The sequence below is a fragment of the Oryza glaberrima genome, chromosome 8 (assembly GCF_000147395.1).
Source record: "Oryza glaberrima chromosome 8, OglaRS2, whole genome shotgun sequence".
Classification (NCBI taxonomy): domain Eukaryota; kingdom Viridiplantae; phylum Streptophyta; class Magnoliopsida; order Poales; family Poaceae; genus Oryza; species Oryza glaberrima.
This window is the reverse complement of record NC_068333.1, coordinates 16,648,849-16,670,614: the sequence shown is the minus strand read 5'-3', so window position 1 is coordinate 16,670,614 and position 21,766 is coordinate 16,648,849. Positions and strand designations below refer to the sequence as shown.

Genomic DNA, 21,766 nt, shown 5'->3' with positions numbered 1-21,766 from the left:
CATCCTGTGGGAGTGTGGGTGGACCTGTTTTAGGCCTATAGTTATTTGATTAGGTTATTTACCAAAATTAGTTGTATTGGCTTGCTGTTGTTATTTGGGCACACTCTTATACGGGCTAACCCACGGCAGCTGTGGTGCACAGCTGAATTCAGGGGTTGTGGTGATTGACAATCCAATCCATATCATGTTCTTGTTACTGGCATCTTGTCTATTGCTTGATCTCACGTATCAGCGATCCATGATTGATCTGAATACTGCTACAAACAAAACTGGTGCATTTTGAATGTGTCACATTCTATGATCCAATCACACTGCAGGAAAAAGTGGTAACTTTTGCACAAGGCAAGAAACGGTTATATTCCAATGCATGCACTTCTTTTTTTTACAAATGTATCTAACATTACATGGTTGTTATCCCAAAGGTATCTCTGAAAAATGCATAAAAATATGGACGCGCTGTGGCGTGGCCATCGTGCGTCGAGAGGTAGAATGAGGCTTGGGCTGATCTAACAAACCAACAAGGCTTGTTTTGCTTCGATTGGGATAATCGGAACAGACTAAATTGCCCCTCCACCTTATAACGAAGTAAAGGACTAAGATCTGCTTCCAACTACACTACTACCATAACAAGTAGGGGTACAGTAAAATGTCCCCTTTAGATTACCCCACAACTATAACATACCTTCAACCAGGCCCATGCAACTTCTCGTCCTTCTAAGCTAATTATACCACCCAGGACAAAAAATACATCTTGATTCTGTACCTAACAAGCAAGAGAGTTTAGATTGGCGTAAGCATCCATGGTGTAGAAAAGAATATCATTCTACCATTTACCGTCTGAACCATTTACTAGAAAAGATTTAGACGATCGACCTCATCTATAAGCATGAATTCTTTGTAGTCTGTATTTGAAGACCATAGAACCTTTTAGACCTTCTCTCCAGTAATCCACCACATGATACAACCCGTCATAAGTAAATGCTGAGATTTGTTTAGCCCTTGAATAACTGTCATCCTTGCCATTTTGACCTTTGAATCCATGGATCACTCGGACAGGTGTCTTTGTCTTGATGCAATTCTTCAAGGCAAGATTTCCCCTCTCTAGCTTTTGATCCTCACTTTTCTTCTTACCAGTAGGCTGTCCTCCAGAACCAGTGTATATTAGTTCACCTGAACTTGACAATCTATCAGGATAACCTCCAGAAGCAACGATGCTTATTGCAACAAGCACTCCATTATGATCGGCGGTATCGATTCCTCCCTGGTATGGACGGTGGAGACCAACAAGGGCTAGCTCAACTCTGTATAGAAATTCGTCACCAACTTCGACAACACGAACATTTCCCACAATAGGTCCAGGTTTGATAAAGCTCGGCAATTTCCGAACGATTTTATCAGCTTCAAGGTCAGCTCTTAGAACCTTCAACGAGCCCTGTTTGACAGCATGTACAAGAGCCTGGCGTATAAACTGAAACCTCCTGCACAGCATCATGGTTTTCCTCCTATCATCAGCATTCCCACTTCCATGTTGCCCGTGATGCTGCACAGATGAGGAAGCATTGAGATACAACTTAAGTGTTCCATCATGAACAGCTAGTGCCTTCAAAATATCATCATCTTCCAAGATCAAAGCCTCTTTGTCGACAAGGCTGTCCTTGCCCCCTAATCCAGGTGTAGAGACAATCTTGATAGGAATATCTTTAGTTTGATATGCACCTTTTACCTTCAACTTCTTCTTAGGACCACATGGAGCACTATTTGTTACAATACACTCCTCTTTTCCCTTAGAGAAGGGACGTCTATGCAGAGTGTTCAGTGGTGACTTGACTGCTTTTCTACCTATCAATGGTATCTTACTTCTCATCATACAATCACCAAATACTTCTGTTGCAACATTCATGGATGATTTTCCCATCCTATCATTTTCACACTCCCTCGTACCCTTAAAATGTTCTTTGGAAGGACCCTCAGCACAAGGTTCAGCAGCGGCTCTGGGTAAGGTCCCTTTCCATTTGTTCATCACCTTAACATCTTCAGTAGCTGCAGCCATGGAATCATCCACAGCAACATTTTGTGAATCTACATCAGAGTATGCCTCCTCACCCGCTTCTCGGCGGCTCGCTCCGCCGCGCGGCGGCGGCGATCAACGCCTCCCAGCGATCCATCCCCCGCCGCCACCCGCCCTGCAAATCGCCACCACCACCACCACCAAGCCCAAAAAACCCGCACCAAATTAGCCGTTACACACATCATCCAACATGCCATCACATCACAACACGACGAACCGAAGCAGCGAACACGAAGAACAACACAGAGGCGAGGCGTACGGACTCACCTCCTCGTCGTCCAGACACCGGAGGCGAGAGAGCGCGCGGCGAGGCCGAGGCGGCGAGCCGGCGAGCACGGCGACGCAGTTGGGGTTTTTGCGCGAGCAGCGAGAGAGAGACAGAGAGAGACAGAGTTGGTGGGGCCGAGAAGAGAAGGATGGGTGATGATTGGTGAGGCGAGGACACGTGGCGGGCGGGCCGCACCTGAGGCTGAAGGATTGACTCGGGTCCGACTGTCCGAGACCAAACTGGTCCGGCTCGGTCGCGGTGCACGTGGCTGACCCAACGACGGGTGGATCGTGTGTTTGCTTGCAACCCGCCTGGCGCCTTCTCGTTTTATATAGTACCGGTGAGGTTTGCATTGGAGTAGGAGTATTTACTGCGGCGTAAATTAGTGGACTGGTAGTGGGCATTATTGCGGCAATGATGCTGTTCTACGATGGTAGCTGCTGAAACGGCTGCTGCTACTCCCGCCGTTTCATTTCATGATATCATTAGTGCAAGTTTAATGGTATAGTAAACTATTGGCTCTAAATCATTAATAATTAATTTAATAGCCAATTTATACAATAGTTAATTCCTCCGTTTTAGATTATAAAACGTTTTAACTTTGGTTAAAGTCAAATTATTTTAAGTTTCATTAGGTTCATAGAAAAATATAATAATATTTATAATATTAAATTAGTTTCATCAAATCAATAATTGAATATATTTTCATAATAAATTTGTCTTGTGTTAAAAATATTACTACCTTTTTCTACAAATTTGGTTAAACTTAAAGCTGCTTGACTTTGGCCAAAATCAAAATATCTTATAACCTGAAACGGAGGGAGTACATATAAACATATACTACACAATCAATATATGGTCTCATCTATCATACACACATGTGTCTTGGAGTCTGTGTTGTAGCTAGCTATAAATCTGTAGCCCGCTGCTCTTATCTCTCCTCTTTTATCTCCTTAAAATATGTTTATAGCTGGCTTATAGTCTGCTATTGTACCTGCTCTTAGTCGTTTAAGTTTGATCCAGTTTACGCAAGACAAACATATTACCAAAATATATTTAATATTATATTTAGTTAAACTAAATTAGTGTTGCTGATGTTACTATATTTTTCTATAAAGTTGATCAAACCAAAAGTGTTTGACTAGAAAAAAAAATAAAAACAACTTATAATATAAAACGGAGACAATACTATTTAGGGATAGTAACACTCCTCTTGTTTTCCTAATAGATTTTGTACTCACTTGGTTATGTTTTAGATAATTTGGTCCAATTCTAAAACTTCGACCATAATTTTTAGTTTTTTTCACTGAGCGGTCGAAGGACGCCGTCTAAATTTTGTTAGATTTTAAAAGGATTTTAGAATATAAAATCTCAGGAAACTAGTTTTGCCAAGGTAAGACCATCTCATACCGCTTAAAGCAAGACCGCCTCAAGGTTCTTAAACCGCTAATAGCTACCGCCACACACTAGACTAGGTCTGCAACACCATGGCGCTGAACTCTGCCGAAGATACGCACAATGTGCTCCTTCCAGATCCACCAAGTGATCAAGATCATGGCTTTGGTGAGCCATTTTCGAGCACATCACCATCTATCCTAGAAGCAGTCGCGCGTGCGTCGAGGCATCGATGCAAGACCAAAGTCATCAAGTGCTCTGTGCTAGCTAGCGCCTCCGCCGCCTCCACCGGAGGTCATGATGCACCTCGATGCCCGAGGACGCCTCCTTTGCCACGGTCTTCCTCCGGCAGCTGAGCTTCCGCCACCTCCCTCCTTTCTGTTAGGACTTGGGGGTAGAGAGAGAGAGATGGAAGTGGACGAAAGCGAGGAGGGAGACTGACCGAGCCCACTATTTTTTTATTACTTTTTGTTGTTTGGACTAACACGTCACCTAAAATCCAAACCGCTTCGGATTGAGTTAGGGGTTTTTTTTTCTGGTTTGAAAAGTTTAAGGGCGTAGGTATGTCTGATTTTGTAATTTATGGGGTTACTCGGATAGTGTCAATAGTTCAGGGGTAAATTCAGATTTTTTTTCTAGTTCTTACTACGGGCGAAAATGGGATGGGCATTTTCCGACCACCTGCCTGGCCTGAGGCTCACAAGAACATGGGAGAGAAAATGGATATTCGATACTATCCAAGTTCGAATCCAAATTCGTAAAAGATATGTTTTAATAAGGGAAAAGTTGTGTCCACTCGTATTCCCATATTATTATTATACATATATGAAAATCTGTTATAAGTCCATCTACAAACATGATAAAATATTGATTACACTAGTTTATAATATCATAGGTAATATTACATAAATGTTTTCTTGCTTTATCTCTTTTGGTACTTTAATTGCCCCTCTATATTTAATATGCATGAATTGCACATAGAAATTCTTTCATGTATCCGATTTTGAGAAATTAATATGGAATGTGATACGGGACAAGTGACATGTTATCCGATCCGGCACTACCTATACCCGATTTTAAATTTGAAGGAAAAATATAGGTTAGGATAGTACGAGATGGCCAGGCCGGAGTTCTATCGGTCGAACCTTCTTGTTATAGGTTGCCGAAGTGCCTTCCGTGTACTTGCGCATGTGTTCTAGTGCTTCGACTCCCACCCCTTCCAGGAGTTCGAGCGACACTTCACGCCCATTTTCGCCACCGGAAAACATCACCCTTGAGATTCAAAACCATACTATGAAGAGTGAGATTAAGAATTTTCTAATCAATATATTACAAAACAATTTTGCTATACATTTGTCGATAAAATTTCTCCTAAAAATTTGGCAGATGTAATACAGAACAATCGTAATGTAATTATAATGTAACTTGCATGTAATTATACTGTAACTTGCATGTAACTACAGTCTAACTTATACGTAACTTTCACATAATTTTGGACCGTTAGATTTGTTTCAAGATTTGTGCAAGTGAGGAAGGAAAAAAGTTACACACACATATGTCAGAGGATTCGTTCCCACGACTTCCGTTTCACCGAAATAGTATACTACGAAGAAACTTTTAAAAGTTACATACAAGTTATAATAGTTACAGTGAAATTACCACCGTGTTTAGTTCCAAAATAATTCTTCAAACTTCCAACTTTTCTATCACATCAAAACTTTACTACACACACAAACTTCTAACTTTTTCGTCACATCGTTCCAATTTCAACCAAACTTCCAATTTTGGTGTAAACTAAACACAGCCTACATCACAATTGTCCTATAATTTCATTTGTCAAATTTCTAGAAGAGAATTTGTCGACAAATGTACAGGTGATCCCATTCAGTGTACACTGTACTCAAGCAATTCTCCACGAAAGTCATATTTACTCTTTTTTATTGACACGTGAAGGTGAAAATGCCAAGGCTACCAGCACAACAGCCAGCAGGTTATCTAACTGTCCTGACTCCTGAGAATAGAGTATTAGAGTATGCATTCCTAATTCTGGTCACTTTTGTCCTTCAATTCGTATTTTGGATGGATTTTTAATTGAAGCTTGAGATGTGCTCCTATCTACAATCTGGAATAACCTTGAGATCAATTAGTTGATGAATTCATTTGTAAGTGGACAACTACGCCACATATTCTGTAATTCAGACAAGTCATCATATAATGCTTTCTTTTTTTCATTGGTTTATAGTAAGCTTTCCTACAGTTAAATAGTTAGTACAAAAATTGGGCTCCTGAAATTGAAATCAGTGATGGAATATATTTTGAAATACATTTTGTTCTATGACTTCTATCAGCTAGCCAAATTTTCTTCAGGATGTTGTCATGATTTTACTGCATCTTGTTAATAGAAATGATTTTGATTTTCATGAGTGTGATTTTCATATTTGGGCACACTCTTATACGAGCTAACCCACGGCAGCTGTGGTGCACAGCTGAATTCAGGGGTTTTGGTGATTGACAATCCAATCCACATACTCATGTTCTTGTTACTGGCATCTTGTCTGGTGCATTTTGAAGGTGTCACCTTCTATGATCCAAGTACACACTGAAGGAGAAGTGGTAGCTTTTGCACAAGGCAAGAAACGGTTATATTCCAATGCATGCACTTTTTTCTTTTCACAAATATATCTAAGATTGCATGGTTGTTATCGCAAAGATACCTCTGGAAAATGCATACAAATATGGACGGCGCTGTGGTTTGGCCGTCGTGCGTCGAGATGCAGAATGAGGCTTGGGCCGATCTAACAAACCAACGAGTCCTGTTTTGCTTCGATTGGGATAATCGGAAGACTAAATTGCCCCTTCACCTTAACGAAGTACATGACTAAAATAGCCATAGCTTTAGATGATCTGCTTCCTACTACACTACTACCATAACCAATAGGGGTACAGTAAAATGTCCCCTTTAGATACCCTGCAACTATAACATACCTTCAACCAGGCCCATGTAACTTCTTGTCCTTCTAAGCTAATTTTATCACCCAGGACAAAAAAAAATACATCTTGATTCTGTACCTAACAAGCAAGAGAGTTTAGATTGGCGTAAGTATCCATGGTGTAGAAAAGAATCTCATTGTACCATTTACTGCCTGAATCATTTGTTAAGACTAAATAATAAGCTTACTAGAAAAGATTTAGATGATCAACCTCATCGACCAGCATGAATTCTTTGTAGTCTGTATTTGAAGACCATAGAACCTTTTAGACCTTCTCTCCAGTAATCCACCACACGATACAACCCATCATAAGTAAATGCTGAGATTTGTTTAGCCCTTGAATAACTGTCATCCTTGCCATTTTGGCCTTTGAATCCATGAATCACTCGGACAGGTGTCTTTGTCTTGATGCAATTCTTCAAGGCAAGATTTCCCCTCTCTAGCTTTTGATCCTCACCTTTCTTCTTACCAGCAGGCTGTCCTCCAGAACCAGTGTATATGAGTTCACCTGAACTTGACAATCTATCGGGATAACCTCCAGAAGCAACGATGCTTATTGCAACAAGCACTCCATTATGATCGGTGGTATCGATTCCTCCCTGGTATGGACGGTGGAGACCAACAAGGGCTAGCTCAACTCTGTATAGAAATTCGTCACCGACTTCGACTCCACGAACATTTCCCACAATAGGTCCAGGTTTGATAAAGCCCGGCAATTTCCGAACGATTTTATCAGCTTCAAGGTCAGCTCTTAGAACCTTCAACGAGCCCTGTTTGGCAGCATGTACAAGAGCCCTGTGTATAAACTGAAACCTCCTGCACAGCATCATGGTTTTCCTCCTATCATCAGCATTCCCACTTCCATGTTGCCCGTGACGCTGAACAGATGAGGAAGCATTGAGATACAACTTAAGTTTTCCATCATGAACAGCTAGTGCCTTCAAAATATCATCATCTTCCAAGATCAAAGCCTCTTTGTCGACAAGGTTGTCCTTGCCCCCCAATCCAGGTGTAGAGACAATCTTGATAGGAATATCTTTAGTTTGATATGCACCTTTTACCTTGAACTTCTTCTTAGGACCAAATGGAGCACTATTTGTTACAGCACACTCCTCTTTTCCCTTAGAGAAGGGCCATCTATGCAGAGTGTTCAGTGGTGACTTGACTGCTTTTCTAGCTGTCAATAGTATCTTACTTCTCATCATACCATCACCAAATACTTCTGTTGCAACATTCATGGATGATTTTCCCATCCTATCATTTTCACACTCCCTCATACCCTTAAAATGTTCTTTGGAAGGACCCTCAGCACAAGGTTCAGCAGCGGCTCTGGGTAAGGTCCCTTTGCATTTGTTCATCACCTTAACATCTTCAGTAGCTGCAGCCATGGAATCATCCACAGCAACATTTTGTGAATCTACATCAGAGTATGCCTCATCAGCCACCTCACCCTCCTCCAATTCCTGGCTAACCAAACTATCACCGCCATCCGTAGCCACCACTTCCTTTGACACACCACCACAAGAAGCATCAACAGCCATGAATTCCAAACCTGAACCAGTCTTAACGTCCCTCCCACATCCAGGAGGGAAGCGGCGCGTCGCGGATACCATCCTCCTCTTGGGAAGCACATTCGCGGCTTGAGCTAACACTTGCTTCCACCCCAGCAATTCACCACTATTTGCTGCCCCTTCTTGTACAACATCCTCCAGTGAACCAACTTTGCAAGCGACCTGATTCTCATCCGTAGCATGCGAAGATTTGCTGAAGATTTGATGCACATTTGCAATTGGATCACCACCATCCACCACAGCTTCCAACGGCAAATCAGTTCTGTTGCCAGCGAGAGGAGGAACACCACCGTCGCCATCGCGGCCGCGGCCGTGGCGGCGCCCGAGTGGAAGAGCGGCGTCCCTTCCGCAACCTGGAGGAAACTGGCGAACGGAGGACACCGCGCTCCGCTTGGGCGGCGGCGGCGAACGCGCGGCCCGCTCCTCCATCCCCCTCTTCGTCCCCACCTCGCCGCCATTTCTCTTCTCCTCCGTCGCCACCGCCGCGCCAGCATCCCGCTCGCCGCCGTGCGTGAGCGTGGCCAAACCACCGGCCACGGCCACATCCACTGTTCTCACCAGCGCCATCATCTCGCCATCTCCGCCACGAGCCGTCCCCTCCTCGCCGCGCCCCCGCGCTCTACTGGTCCCCTCGCCTGAGCCCCCGCGCCCATCCGCGGCGACGGGACGAGGAGGATGGCGAGGTGGAAGCGCGTCCGGGCGAGCTTCCCGCTGCGTGCGCCGGCTTCTCCATGCCTGCGCCGCCTGGAGCAGCATCTCAGAGACGTCCAGCGTCGGCTCGCCCACCGATCGCCGCCCTGATACAATCACCATCACTGAACACACAAAGAGGACCAAATTAACAGTCACGCATCCCAGGCATTCGACGAAACCCAAGCAGAGGACTTGACGAACAGAAACAGAGGGCGTTCTCCTACCATCCTCCGCCGCGCCACCGCCGACGGCCACCGCGTTCCTCCCCGTCCCCGTCCCCGCCGCGTCCGCTGTCCTCGTCGGCGCCACCACCGCGCCCGCGCGCTCCGCACCTCGTCCGCCTCCACCATGAGCCGTCCACGTCCCTTCCTCCCCGCCTCGCCCCCGCATTCTATCACCCCCCTCGCCTCTCCCACCCGCAGCAGCCACGGGACGACGGGGACAGCGAGAAGGAAGCGCGGCCGCGCCCGCGCGAGCGTCGCCGCCCCCGCCCCACTCCGCCCACCCGCTTCTCGGGGGCTCGCTCCGCCGCGCGGCGGCGGCGATCAACGCCTCCCAGCGATCCATCCCCCGCCGCCACCCGCCCTGCAAATCACCCCACCACCACCACCACCACCACCACCACGCCCAAAAAACCCGCACCAAATTAGCCGTTACACACATCATCCAACACGCCATCACATCACAACACGACGAACCGAAGCAGCGAACACTAAGAACAACACAGAGGCGAGGCGTACGGACTCACCTCCTCGTCGTCCAGACACCGGCGGCGAGAGAGCGCGCGGCGAGGCCGAGGCGGCGAGCCGGCGAGCACGGCGACGCAGTTGGGGTTTTTGCGCGAGCAGCGAGAGAGGGACAGAGAGAGACAGAGTTGGTGGGGCCGAGAAGAGAAGGATGGGTGATGATTGGTGAGGCGAGGACACGTGGCGGGTGGGCCGCACCTGAGGCTGAAGGATTGACTCGGGTCCGACTGTCCGAGACCAAACTGGTCCGGCTCGGTCGCGGTGCACGTGGCTGACCCAACGACGGGTGGGTTGTGTGTTTGCTTGCAACCCGCCTGGCGCCTCCTGCAGGTGGTTCGCTAGCTTCTCGTTTTATACTGGTGAGGTTTGCATTGTAGGAGTATTTACTGCGGCGTAAATTTTTACTGGACTGGTTAGTGGGACGTTATTGCTGTAATGATGTTGTTCTACGATGGTTGATGCTGAAACGACTGCTGCTACTCCCGCCGTTTCATTTCGGGCCTATTCATTTTAATGTCATTTTTTATTTTATCAAATTTTAGTAAAGTTGCTAAAAAAGTGGCTATATTTAGTTTGCTGCTAAATTTTGGTAGCTATATAAGAAATCCTGCCAAAATTTTAGCAAAATTTGATAAGGTTTTTTTTTTCATCAGAGTGAACAGGCCCTTCATGATATCATTAGTCGTTTAGTGGAAGAAAGCTAGGAGGGAGACGTGCCGCTGGAGCCCACTATTTTTTTTAGATTGAGTTAGAATATCTGGGGTGTATAATATCTATTTTATATAGTTTGAGTGTATTTAATTTCTGACGGTGGCAAAAGTTTAGAGGGGTTAATTCAAACTTTTTCCTAGTTCTTACTGGGGTAAAAACGAGATGGGCATTTTCCAACCGCCCATGTGACTCGAGGCTCGTAGGAAGAATACAGGACATAAAATGGATATTCAATATTATCCGAATTAGAATCCGAATCCGTGAAAAGATATGCTTGTATTTCCCATGTTATTAAACACATATGGAAATATATTATAAGTCCACCTACAAGGCTACAAACATGATAAAATATTGATTAATCACTATTTTACAAGATCATAGGTAATATTGTATATTTTTTTCTTAATTTATCTCTTTTAATACTTTAATTGTCCATCTATATTTAATATGCATGAATTGCACATAGAAATAGATTTCCGTGTATGAATCTGATTCCGAGGAAATAATATGAGATAGGATACGGGATGAGTGATATGTTATCTAATCTAACACTATATCTGTACATGGTTTTAAATTAAAGGAAAAATATAGGTTAGGATAAAAAATGCCGTGATCCAACCCTACATGACCCCATTTTACCCTAGTTCTTACCATGGAATAATTCAGTCACGACGGGTTTACTTGACTCCAATTTTCCACACGCTGGATCAAGCCGTCCACTGTTCAGAACTGAGAACACAAACCACATGGGGTCATCTAGCACGGAACGAGGCAGGCAATCTACCTGTACTCCTTGAAGGTACACATGCCAGAAACGGTAAGGGTACTCACTGAAGTTTCCCGGGAAACAGGAAGAAAGAGGGCAAAGCTTATCTTTTGCAACGGAATCATATGTCCACTACTACTAAGAAGGGTTTCCTAGGCGGCTAGAATTTCTTTTCACGCACAACTACGAAAAACATATTTTGTAGCAACCAAAATAGGTTATTGTTGGCGGTCATAAGCTCCGCCACATACCAAGGGCCCATACGGGTGGTAGAGCATCCGTGCGCGAATTTCTTTTCATAAATGGTTAGGGCATCCACCTGAAACTAGATGTTGGTAAAAATTAGTAGGATTTACATATACGGCTCCACAACCATATGTAAAAACTTGATTTTCTTCATCCAGAGAGAGATATGGTTTGTTTGTTATGGAAGGATAGTGGTTTCCCACCAATTTAGCTTTGATGGTTTACTTGACTCCAAATTTCCATACCGTGTGTCAAGCCATCAAACAATCATATATAGCACAAATCACATGGACTGTTTGGTCATCTTGTACAAAATCAGGCAAGCATCCTACCTGCACCTGTAGAAAGTAGTACCAGTAGAAAACGGATACATGCCCAAAACGGCATCCATTATTCCATTAAGTTCCCCGGAAAACACGAAGAAAGAGAGGGTAAGCATATCTTTTGCAACGGAATCGATCGAGGTCGAGGTGTCTTAATTATTGGAAACCATATGCCAATATCTTGCCATCATGTATGTATCTTGCCATCATGTATGTATTTATGTGTAGTGGTGTGATGATATATATATCGATTGATCTACTTAAAAGAAAACGAGAAATGTGAAAATTATAAAACACAAGCAACCTAGTGCTTTACTGGTTGCACCTACCTACCCTTCGATAAAAAATGGAAAACTATTAATTGGTATAGCTAGGTTGTACATTGCACGAAGGAAAATTTTGGTTTGTGCTAAGAGTCGGAAAACTGTCTAAGTCTATACTTTGATCTATGTAGGCTAGGAGAAATTGTTAGGTCTAAATGTTAGTACGTACTGCTTTTCTATGTTCCGGCTATCAATGCGTCAGGCGGCAGTGGCGACGGCGATGACGGGAGCTCGGGCGGCAGTGGGGCTAGGGTTTTTCTTTTGGAATTTTATTTTTTTGTGATTTTTTTTCTTTTTACATGCGGTCGGCTTAAGCGCCCGCAGGTTGCGCTGGCCGCATGCAAAAATACCGATTTTCACATACCTTTTCACGCATGTGGCTGGAGCAACCGCATGCGAAAATCAGTTTCACCCGTATGCAAAAACGTGTTATGTAGTAGTGATGGTTTATCTAGTGGAACATACAAAATAAAAACACACCCCCACAATATTTCGCAAATGGTGGTATAAAATAGGGAGAGAAAAATACATATTTTTAGCAAAGTCAATTTAGCCTTATGGTTATCAACTACTACCTCCATCCCAAAATATTTGACGCCGTTGACTTTTTTAAAAATGTTTGACCGTTCGTCTTATTCAAAAAATTTAAGTAATTGTTAATTCTTTTTCTATCATTTGATTTATTGTTAAATATACTTTTATGTATACATATAGTTTTACACATATCACAAAAGTTTTTGAATAAAATGAACGGTCAAACATGTTTAAAAAAGTCAACGGTGTCAAACATTTAGGGAAGGAGGGAGTATATCATAAATATACTGATAATTTTACTAGAGTTACCAACTATATCATAAATATAAAGATAACAAATTCAGTAAGACATCACCCTGCAAAATTCTAAGCAATAGATACTGACCATAACATGCTCATGAAGAAACTGGCTATCAGTATCATCGGCTCCTGCCTCCTGGGTGCACTGCAACTATGCAGCACGCAGATCCGTGGTGAACTGGGTCAAGCAAGCAAGGCAGGATTCTAATGCTCAAGTGAAGACAGAAATATGTACAACGCCGCAGAAGTAGATCTAGCACTGAGAGAATAACAATGATCAATTCAAAATTGGAGCAATAATCAAAACACATCTGGAAGGATTTGTGGTGTTGCATCCAAAGCCAAGCAGCCAGCTGAAACACCATGGCCAAAGACGACTGGCCATGCATATGCTAATGTTTGGTATTGGAGGTGATCTAATACACTGTATAATTTAAATAATTATGTGATTAGTGGGTTGGTATAAAACATAAGCTAGTTTGTTGGGCGAGGCATTGGCTCCGCCTCTGGGGTTTAGCTAGCAAGATAGTAACACAGAATGTCCTTTTTATTACTATACGGAAGAAAATAGTGGTACTGGTTCTGTTTGGTAATGCTGCATTACAGATGTAGCCGGCTGCGCTGCACAGCCGGAGCTACACATTTTTTACCGTGTAATGTAGCTGCTGCAGTCTAAACAAGTACTCTACTATATTTTGCAATGTAAATTCACTACTACAAAACATCAAATAGGTATCGGTACTATAGGTGCCGGAAGTGCTAAAACCGGTACCTATAGGTCTTTTTCCACTTTCGCAGATTGAAATCGCAAAAAAACTGATACCTTTAAGCAATTATAGGTACCGGTTCTAAATAAGAACCGACACCTATTCTATAGGTGCCCCTTTTTTTTAAAAAAAATGGTACCTTTAATATATTATAGATATCGGTTAATTAAAAGCTGACACCCACAGAAATCGAGCCGAGCCGGCAGGCCCCACCACGATGAGATAAGGCTGAGGGGATAAGAGGTTCGCTCGCTTCTCGATCTCTCTCTTGCCCCTCTCTCCCTCTCTCTCTCTCGCTCGCTCTCGCCCCCTCCTCCTTCTCCCCACATACGGTGTCGGCGGTGGTGGCTTCTCTCCCACGACAGATGCGGCGGTGGGCGAGGCGGCCTCGGCGGCGGCCGGGGTGGCAACGGCGGGTAGAGCCGCAGTCGAGGTCGGCGTCGGCGGTAGAGACTTCTCCCAAGGATGGAGCGGTGGCGGCGGTGGCGGCTCCCACGACGGATCTAGCCTCAACGGTAGCCGGGGCCGCATCCGGGGTCGGCGTCGGCGGCGGAGGCTTCTCCCGCGGGTGGAGCGGTGGCGGTGGCGGCTCCCGCGACAAATCCGGCGACGTATCGGCAACGGTGATTTGTGCTATAAATTTGATTTTGTTTCTATGAAATTGTTGAGGGATCTGTGATTTGAGCTTCTTTCACATGTGATTTGTGTGAAACTTTTATGATTTGTGCTTTGAGGGATCTATCATTGGATGGATCAAAGATGGTGCTTTGAGGGATATGTCTTGGATGGATCGATGGTGACAGTGTGTGAAACTTCTGTGATTTGCTTTGGATCGATGGGGTCTCGAGGTGATGGGGAACGACTCGATGCATCGAGCCCCCCCCCCCCCCCTCCTTTTTTTGGATTCTTGGGACCAAAAAGGTGCCGGTTCCTAAACCGGCACATTTGAATATTGTTGGATAGTAGAAGAGAGAGATATACTGCGAATATTAGACACGTTGTATTGAGCCTCAGGGGGCCGGTATATATAGGAGTACAAGGGGAGGAGATAAGGAAGGAATCCACACATATCAATCCTATCCTAATATGACTCTAACTACCATATACTCTAACATCCCCCCGTAGTCCATGCGTGAGCAAAGTGGACACTTGGATTGGAGAAGAAACCAGCAAGAGTGCTCAAGACGAATGATTGCCCTTTGTGCCATGTCGATGTAGCCAAAGTGAAGGATGCGAAGGACCCGTGGGCGACGAAGCCATGCGTAAAGTAGCCATGGTCGATGTAGCCGAAGTCGGGAAGCTGATGTCGAGGAACCCAAGCCGCAGAGCGCGCATGGGGCGTCGTAGAGTGGTCGTGGACGCACAGGAGGGCGTCATGGACCAAGGTGCGTGAGGATGCACTGGAGACGATGACGGTGACCCGATCGCGGCAGTCATTGAGGAAGATGACGCCAAAGAGCCGATGTAGTCGAACTGTAAAGAAGAGATGTCACGCCGGGTTTGCCAGACTCGGGAACAACTCGGGACGAACACGCGCAACAGTGTTGCCAATATCGTGCCGGCAAGGCAAGGGACCACCATGAATCATACGCAAATGTCGGAGGAGACTAGCAAATAATGCCTCCGGGACAGTCGCGGCGTGAGAATGACGTAGAGGGAGAATTCCGGAGCAGCGCGCAGTTGCTGAAGAAGAGCGAAGTGTAGTCAAGAGATACGGCGACGCTTGCGATGAAACATGCTGGACGAAGAAGAAGGCAAAGTAGCAGGACCAACGGCCTGGACAGCGACATCGGTAGCTATGTAGAGGTAGCTAGACCACCAGCCTAGAACGGCGACAGTGGCAGCTTGGAGACACGGCGGCGATGCTCGAAGTAGACAAAGAAGACCCGAGTGGCTGACGATGACCAGTGTGGATGACGAGGTTGTCGATGCACGAACGACGATGAAGACGACGAGACGGGCGACACTGTGACCCGAAGGGGCGATACAGGTGTAGCTCCATGTTGATGCAGCGACGTGAAATCCAGCGGCGGTGAGGCCACAGTGAGGAGGACGCCTCTCAGTGTTCGAACAACCAGTTGAGGTGGACCACAGGCGGCAACACTGCGGCCCGAGAGGGCGACGTAGCGGCAACCCAAAGCTTGATGGCGTAGTAGATATGCTCGCAGGCGATCAGTTGCAGAAGTCATCATGTATGTGTGCTTGATCAGGTGATCAGCCCGAAGTTGCACACAACGGAACAATGAAGTCGAAGCCGAAGTCGATGCCGATGTCGGAGACACGTAGATGTTAACGAGGCGGTAGGCGACACAAACCTGATCTCTGGTCGGGAGAAAGAAGAAAGATACAAGCAACAACAACACAGTAGCAGCAGTCCACACCACACCACAGCCCTCCAACGCAACTCATGCAGGTCTGGTCACCATGATGTCAACGAAGTCAACAAGCCTAGATATCTCCACACCAATCAGTCTCTCTCCTCTCACTTGGCAGCAACGCACGAGATCACAGCAGAGACGATGGCTAGTCAACAGGGTCAAAAGGAGGCACTGCAGAAAGTGGTCACAGGGCGCTCGGCCAACGACTGTCCAGCCAGAGATGCTGACGGAGGGCGTCGGCGCAGCAAGACGGAGGCGGTGCGGAAGGAGTCCGGCGGCCGGGTGGAGAGGTCGACGGGGTGGTGCCGGCAGAGCGCGCCAGGCCGGGGGCGGTCGGGGCTCGGCGACGCCGGCCGTGCACCTCGACGCGGTGAGGAAGAAGCGACCGTCCACCCGGCGGCGGCGGGTATGGCTCGATGACGAGAACTCGCGACGCGACGACCGGTAGATCCATGCGTTACTGCGGCTGATGCTTGACTCAAACCACCATGACGCCGACGAGGGTCACTGGAGAAGATCGAGATCGATCCCTCACGGGCAACCACCATGACGACGAACCCAAAAAAAAAGGAAAACAAAAAATGGTGCCCGCCCCCGTGAGATCGAAACGCTCCCCGGGGCGACGAGCAGAAGCGCGAGCGGCGGCGACCCTACATCGCCCGCTTGGATACCATGTTGATAGTAGACGAGAGATATACTGCCAATATTAGACATGTTACCATCTTTCGTCGGTCGTCCAAAAACACAATAGTCCTAGTTTGCATAAGAACCAGGACTAAAGATCATTTTTAGTCTTGGTTCAAAGAAGTTGGCGGGTCTGAGTCAGGCCCCAATTATCTTTTAGTCCTGATTGGTATAAACAACCGGGACTAAAGATCTATTTTTAATCCCGGTTGTTTATATCAACCGGGACAAAAATAAACAGCCGAGCCGCGTGCCGATCTTATCTTCTCGGTATCCCCTCCCCTCCCCTTCTCTCCTTCATTAAGACTCGGTATCCCGAACAGATCGATCGATCAAAGAGGCCTCTTCCCCTTCCTTTCCCCTTCTTCCACCTTCCCCTCTCCTCTGATCCCCCTCCCCGCCTCCTCCTCCTCCTTCCCCTCTCCGCGGCGGCCGGGCGGCAGCGGCGGAGCGAGCCGGCCGCGCGGCAGGCGGCTGTGCAGCAGACGGGTGGCGGCGGCCATGTGGCAGCTGGTCGGGCGGCGGCGGCTGAGCGAGCCGGCCGCGTGGCAGGTGGCCGGGCGGTGGCGGCGGCGGCCCACGCTGGATGAGGCCGGCGGTGACTGGCCTCCCTAAGTGTGAGGCCCGCTAAGTTCGATTGTTAGGAGCGAGTTCAGATCTTGGCTCCTGACACTAAGGAGCTTTTTTTTTTATTTTGTGAATTGATGTGTAGATTTGTTTGTTGATTTGGGGATGATTTGTGGATTGTGGAAGGGCATGTATAGTGGATGATTGTGTATGATTTGTGAATGGTTTTCTTGGATGATTTATGTGTGTGATTTTTGTGTGATTGTGCTCGAGATATAAACAACAAAACAACAATGAAAAAAAAAGAAAAAAAGTAACACCAACCGAGACTAAAGATCCGGTTATTTCAACTGGTCCGGATTCATAGTCCCAGTTGCAAAACCGGGACTACAGGGGGTTACCAATCGGGACTACAAAAGGTTTCTTCAGTAGTGTAAGGAAGGATTACAAATAGGAAGGAATCCACACATATCAATTATATTCTAATATGACTCTAACTACCATATACTCTAACCAATATTCATATATGTGCCGCTCTATGGTGCTGGTTGAGAAAATCGATAACTATGTGGGGTTCCTAACCGGCACTGATGTGGTGTAGTGATTTTCTATATCTTATGGTTTGATATCTCCCTGCAGTGATCAAGCTAGGCATCAAATATTGAAACCACCGTCGATATGTTGGTGGAGACGCAGAGTGGAGTTATAGGTGCATAAGCATAACTACTTATCAAATGTAGTTCGGTTGTGCCTAAGGCTGTGCATGTTCGATACATTGAGTTGGGAACTAATCTCTTGCGCATGCAAAACACAGAGCGACTTATTAGCACATAATTAATTAAGTATTAGCTATATTTTTTAAAAAATAGATTAATATGTTTTTAAAGCAACTTTGCTATAGAAAATTTTTGCAAAAAATAAACTATTTAGCATTTTGGGAAACCTGCGTGCGGAAAACGAGAAAGGATAGTTGATATTAGATGACAAGTTTTATAGTCACATCTAATATTATCCATATCATCAACTAATTTACTATGGGACATTGTGAAAAGGTTGCTCTTTACATGAGGGGTCATTCATCCTCTCTCTCCTCTTTTCTCTTCTCTACCTTATCATTTAAGCTTATGTGTTATCTAGGAGCTCGTGGGCTCGTGCTTAGATGCTTATAGTACTTGCCGATACTGATAGACAAAAATAATCTCGTTAATCTTATTTTATAGGAAGGATGTAGAGTATTACGGTTGGAATAAGATCACTTTGACTTCCTCAACTGACCACCGAATCTAAATTGTATCCCTCAACCGCAATACTAGAAATTTTGAACCCCCAACTTACAAAACCGGTACAATTTGACTCTTTTGGTGGTTTTGGAGAGTGGTTTTGCTGATGTGGCGCACACGTGGCAGTGTTGACTTGGTCTTCGTCCCACGTGACGTTGACGTGGCACTTATGCTGCATTAAAATTAAAAAATATATGCGAAGCCCAATTGTCATTCACACAAAAATAATTGTGGGCCCCACTGACATGTGGTTCCTACATGTCATCCTCTCTCTCACCACCCTTCTTTTTCCTCCTCTCTCCCTTATTTCTCTCTCTCTCCCCTTGACATGAGCCGGCGGCAGGTGGGGGCTCGAGCAGCGGTGCGGTCGGAGAGCTCGGCGAGGAGCGCGTTGACGGAGAGCAGCGCGGCGGTGGAGCCCGCGATGACACCGAGCACGACGCCTGTGGTGCCCACCACCTTCCCGGGCGCCGGCCACTCGATCTTCGACATCTCCTGCGCGACGCCGACCCACCACCCGTCGCCGACGGCCGCGGTCTCGGCCTCCTTCAGCTCCGCCGCCACCGTCTCGGGGCTCTTCTCCCCTCCTCCTCCTTCCCGGCCTCCTCTGCGCCGTCCACCACCGTCGTGGACGCCTCCTGCTGCTCCTGCTCTTGCCCCTTCTTGTTCTCCTCCGCTCTTGCGCCCTTGGACTTGGAGCCGCGAGGGCGAGGCGGCCGCGGTAGCTGGCGGCGGCGGAGCGGGAGAGGGATAGGGAGATCGCGGGAGGGTAGAAGGTGGAGAAGGAAGCGCGCGAGGCGGCGGCGGCGGCGGCGGCTGGGACGAGGCGGGCGGCGTGGTCGCCATGGCTTCCCGGTTTGATGGGTCCAGCGGCCCGTCCGCCACCGCCATTCGGAGCTCTGGATCTAGGCCGTCGCCACCGCCGATTCGGACGCCGCTCCCCACGCACAAAGAGAAAGAGGGAGAGATAGAGAAGGGAGGAGAGGGAGGAAGAAGAAGGGATAAAGAGAGGATGACATGTGGGACCCACATGTCAGCGGGGCCTACAATTATTTTTGTGTGAATGACAAATGGACCCACATATATTTTAAATTTTAATGCCACGTAAGCGCCACGTCAATGCCACGTGGGACAAAGACCAAATCAACGCTGCCACGTATGCGCCACATCAGCAAAACCACTCTTCAAAACCACCAAGGGAGTCAAATCGTACTGATTTTGTAAGTTGGGGGTTCAAGATTTCTGGTATTGCGGTCGAGGGATACGATTTAGATTCGGTGGTCAGTTGAGGGAGTCAAAGTGATCTTCCATTACGGTTACGGTAAATAGTTTATCCGATCCGTTTGCCTTGGTGGACGGCCCAATACATCATCACGGCCTATCAAAGTTCGGCAGCCCGTACGGGCCCATGACTAGCGACCACAGTCCGGGCCCACACCCACACCGCCCAACCACCCCACTCCCCTCCCCGCCACGTCGCCATTCTTCCCGCTCCTGACCTTTCTCTACCCTTCTCCTCTTCTCTTCTCCTCTCCTCCCCCAAATAACCAAACCAAACCCTGTATAGGCTCGTATAGGCCAAGGCAGAAGCTTCCCAAACCCTCGCTCTGCCCGTCGATCTCCGTCGCCTTCTGATCCCCGCGCGCGCGGCTGCCTATATATAAGTTGCGGTGATCGGCGGGCGGCTGCACCGGCATGGGGCTGGAGATCATGACGGACGAGGCTGCTGCTGCGCCTTCGCCCGCTGCGGCGGCGGCGCGTGTCGAGATTTACCCGCTCTGCCGCTACTACTTCGGCGCCAGGGATGTTGCCGCTGGTGGCGCGGGTGCGGGGTTGGAGACCGCCGCCGACCGCGCCCTCCGCCTCAAGGCCAAGTACGCACGCGCGCGCGCACTACCCGCCACCTGCTCGATCAAATGCGTGACGATCATGTAATTTTGTGTGTGTGGTTTGATTGATCTGTGCAGCTTCGCGGCGCACGGGCTCCGGACCAGCGTCCATGGCGTCCTGCTGGTTGAGCTCTTTGATCATCCGCACGTGCTGCTCCTGCAAGTCAGGAACTCCTCCTTCCTCCTCCCCGGTGGCCGCTTGAGACCAGGGGAACAAGGTGCTCATCAATCATCATTGCTGCAATTTCCCAAGTTTTCCCGTAAAAATTTTAGGAATGGATTGAATTGAACCTACTATTGAATTCTTGCCATGTGCAAGTGTCTACTGCCGAGTAGGATGTGATTTTCTCCTCGTGGGAGATAATGCTAGTGCACCGGTACACTTGCAATTTGGATGACACGTGTGTTGCCTGGTATCTCTGCTTCAGATGTCCAAGGTCTCAAGCGCAAACTTTCAACCAAGTTATCGGTAGCTGGACATCAGGATGACGAAGACGGCGACGGGGACGACGAATGGCAGGTAACTGGAGTGAACAGAGATGTTCAGTAATGTTGGGAGTGAGACCACCAGTATGATCCAGCAAATTATTCATCCTTTTCACGTTGATTATCGGCTATAGATTGGAGAGTGCATTGGGATGTGGTGGAGATCTGAGTTTGATGCTGCTCCATTTCCATATCTACTTCCAAATGCCCGTGCACCAAAGGTAAAGAGCTTGACATACACTCCGGTTCATCCATGAACTATGTGGTTTCCTCAAATAATATTAATGTGCTTATAACCTGAGTGAATCATTTTATTGTTGCCTGTCATGAAGGAATGCATAAAACTGTTCTTGATTAAACTGCCGGTGTCTCGCCAATTTGTCGTGCCAAGGAACATGAAGCTGCTAGCTGTGCCTCTATCCCAGATTCATGACAATGCTCAGGTCAGTTTGGTTATCACCATCCAACACAAGGGATTTTACCATCTTTTTTTAAGCTCAGCTGCTTCAGCTGACTCTTTTTTTTTTTTGCAGGTATATGGCTCAATCATAGCTGGAATTCCAAACTTGTTATCGAAGTTCTCCTTGAACATCATCAGTGACTGAGATGCATGCCACATGCCGTTAAGATCAGTGACTGAGATGCATGCCACATGCCGTTAAGAGCTGTCACGGCTTTACATGAGACTAGCATATTCGATCTAGTAGTAGAACATGTTGTGTATAAACTGTGCCTGGTAGAAATATAAACTTTGGAATTCACGAGCTGGTGCTGTCCTGTA

General features: G+C 46.9%; 2 protein-coding genes across 3 annotated transcripts; one reads left to right on the top strand and one right to left on the bottom strand.

Moving 5' to 3' along the window:
• Window positions 1-270: 270 nt before the first annotated feature.
• On the bottom strand, window positions 271-9,409 carry LOC127783083 (uncharacterized). The gene is made up of 3 exons (XM_052310348.1): window positions 9,210-9,409; window positions 6,937-9,107; window positions 271-2,143 (listed from the first exon to the last, which is right to left on the bottom strand). The coding sequence occupies exons 1-3, from the start codon at window positions 9,373-9,375 to the stop codon at window positions 875-877; spliced, it is 3,606 nt and encodes a 1,201-aa protein (XP_052166308.1). The 5' UTR covers window positions 9,376-9,409; the 3' UTR covers window positions 271-874.
• A 10,698-nt stretch (window positions 9,410-20,107) lies between these two features.
• LOC127782666 (pre-mRNA cleavage factor Im 25 kDa subunit 1-like) lies at window positions 20,108-21,766 on the top strand. 2 transcript variants are annotated; one of them, XM_052309935.1, is made up of 7 exons: window positions 20,108-20,484; window positions 20,578-20,717; window positions 20,928-21,019; window positions 21,120-21,206; window positions 21,318-21,428; window positions 21,519-21,614; window positions 21,650-21,766. In XM_052309935.1, exons 1-6 carry the CDS (start codon window positions 20,306-20,308, stop codon window positions 21,588-21,590), a joined length of 681 nt encoding a protein of 226 aa, XP_052165895.1. In that variant the 5' UTR covers window positions 20,108-20,305; the 3' UTR covers window positions 21,591-21,614; window positions 21,650-21,766. The 2 variants fall into 2 exon arrangements, with proteins under 2 accessions (XP_052165895.1, XP_052165894.1); XM_052309934.1 differs by having other exon boundaries at window positions 21,519-21,760.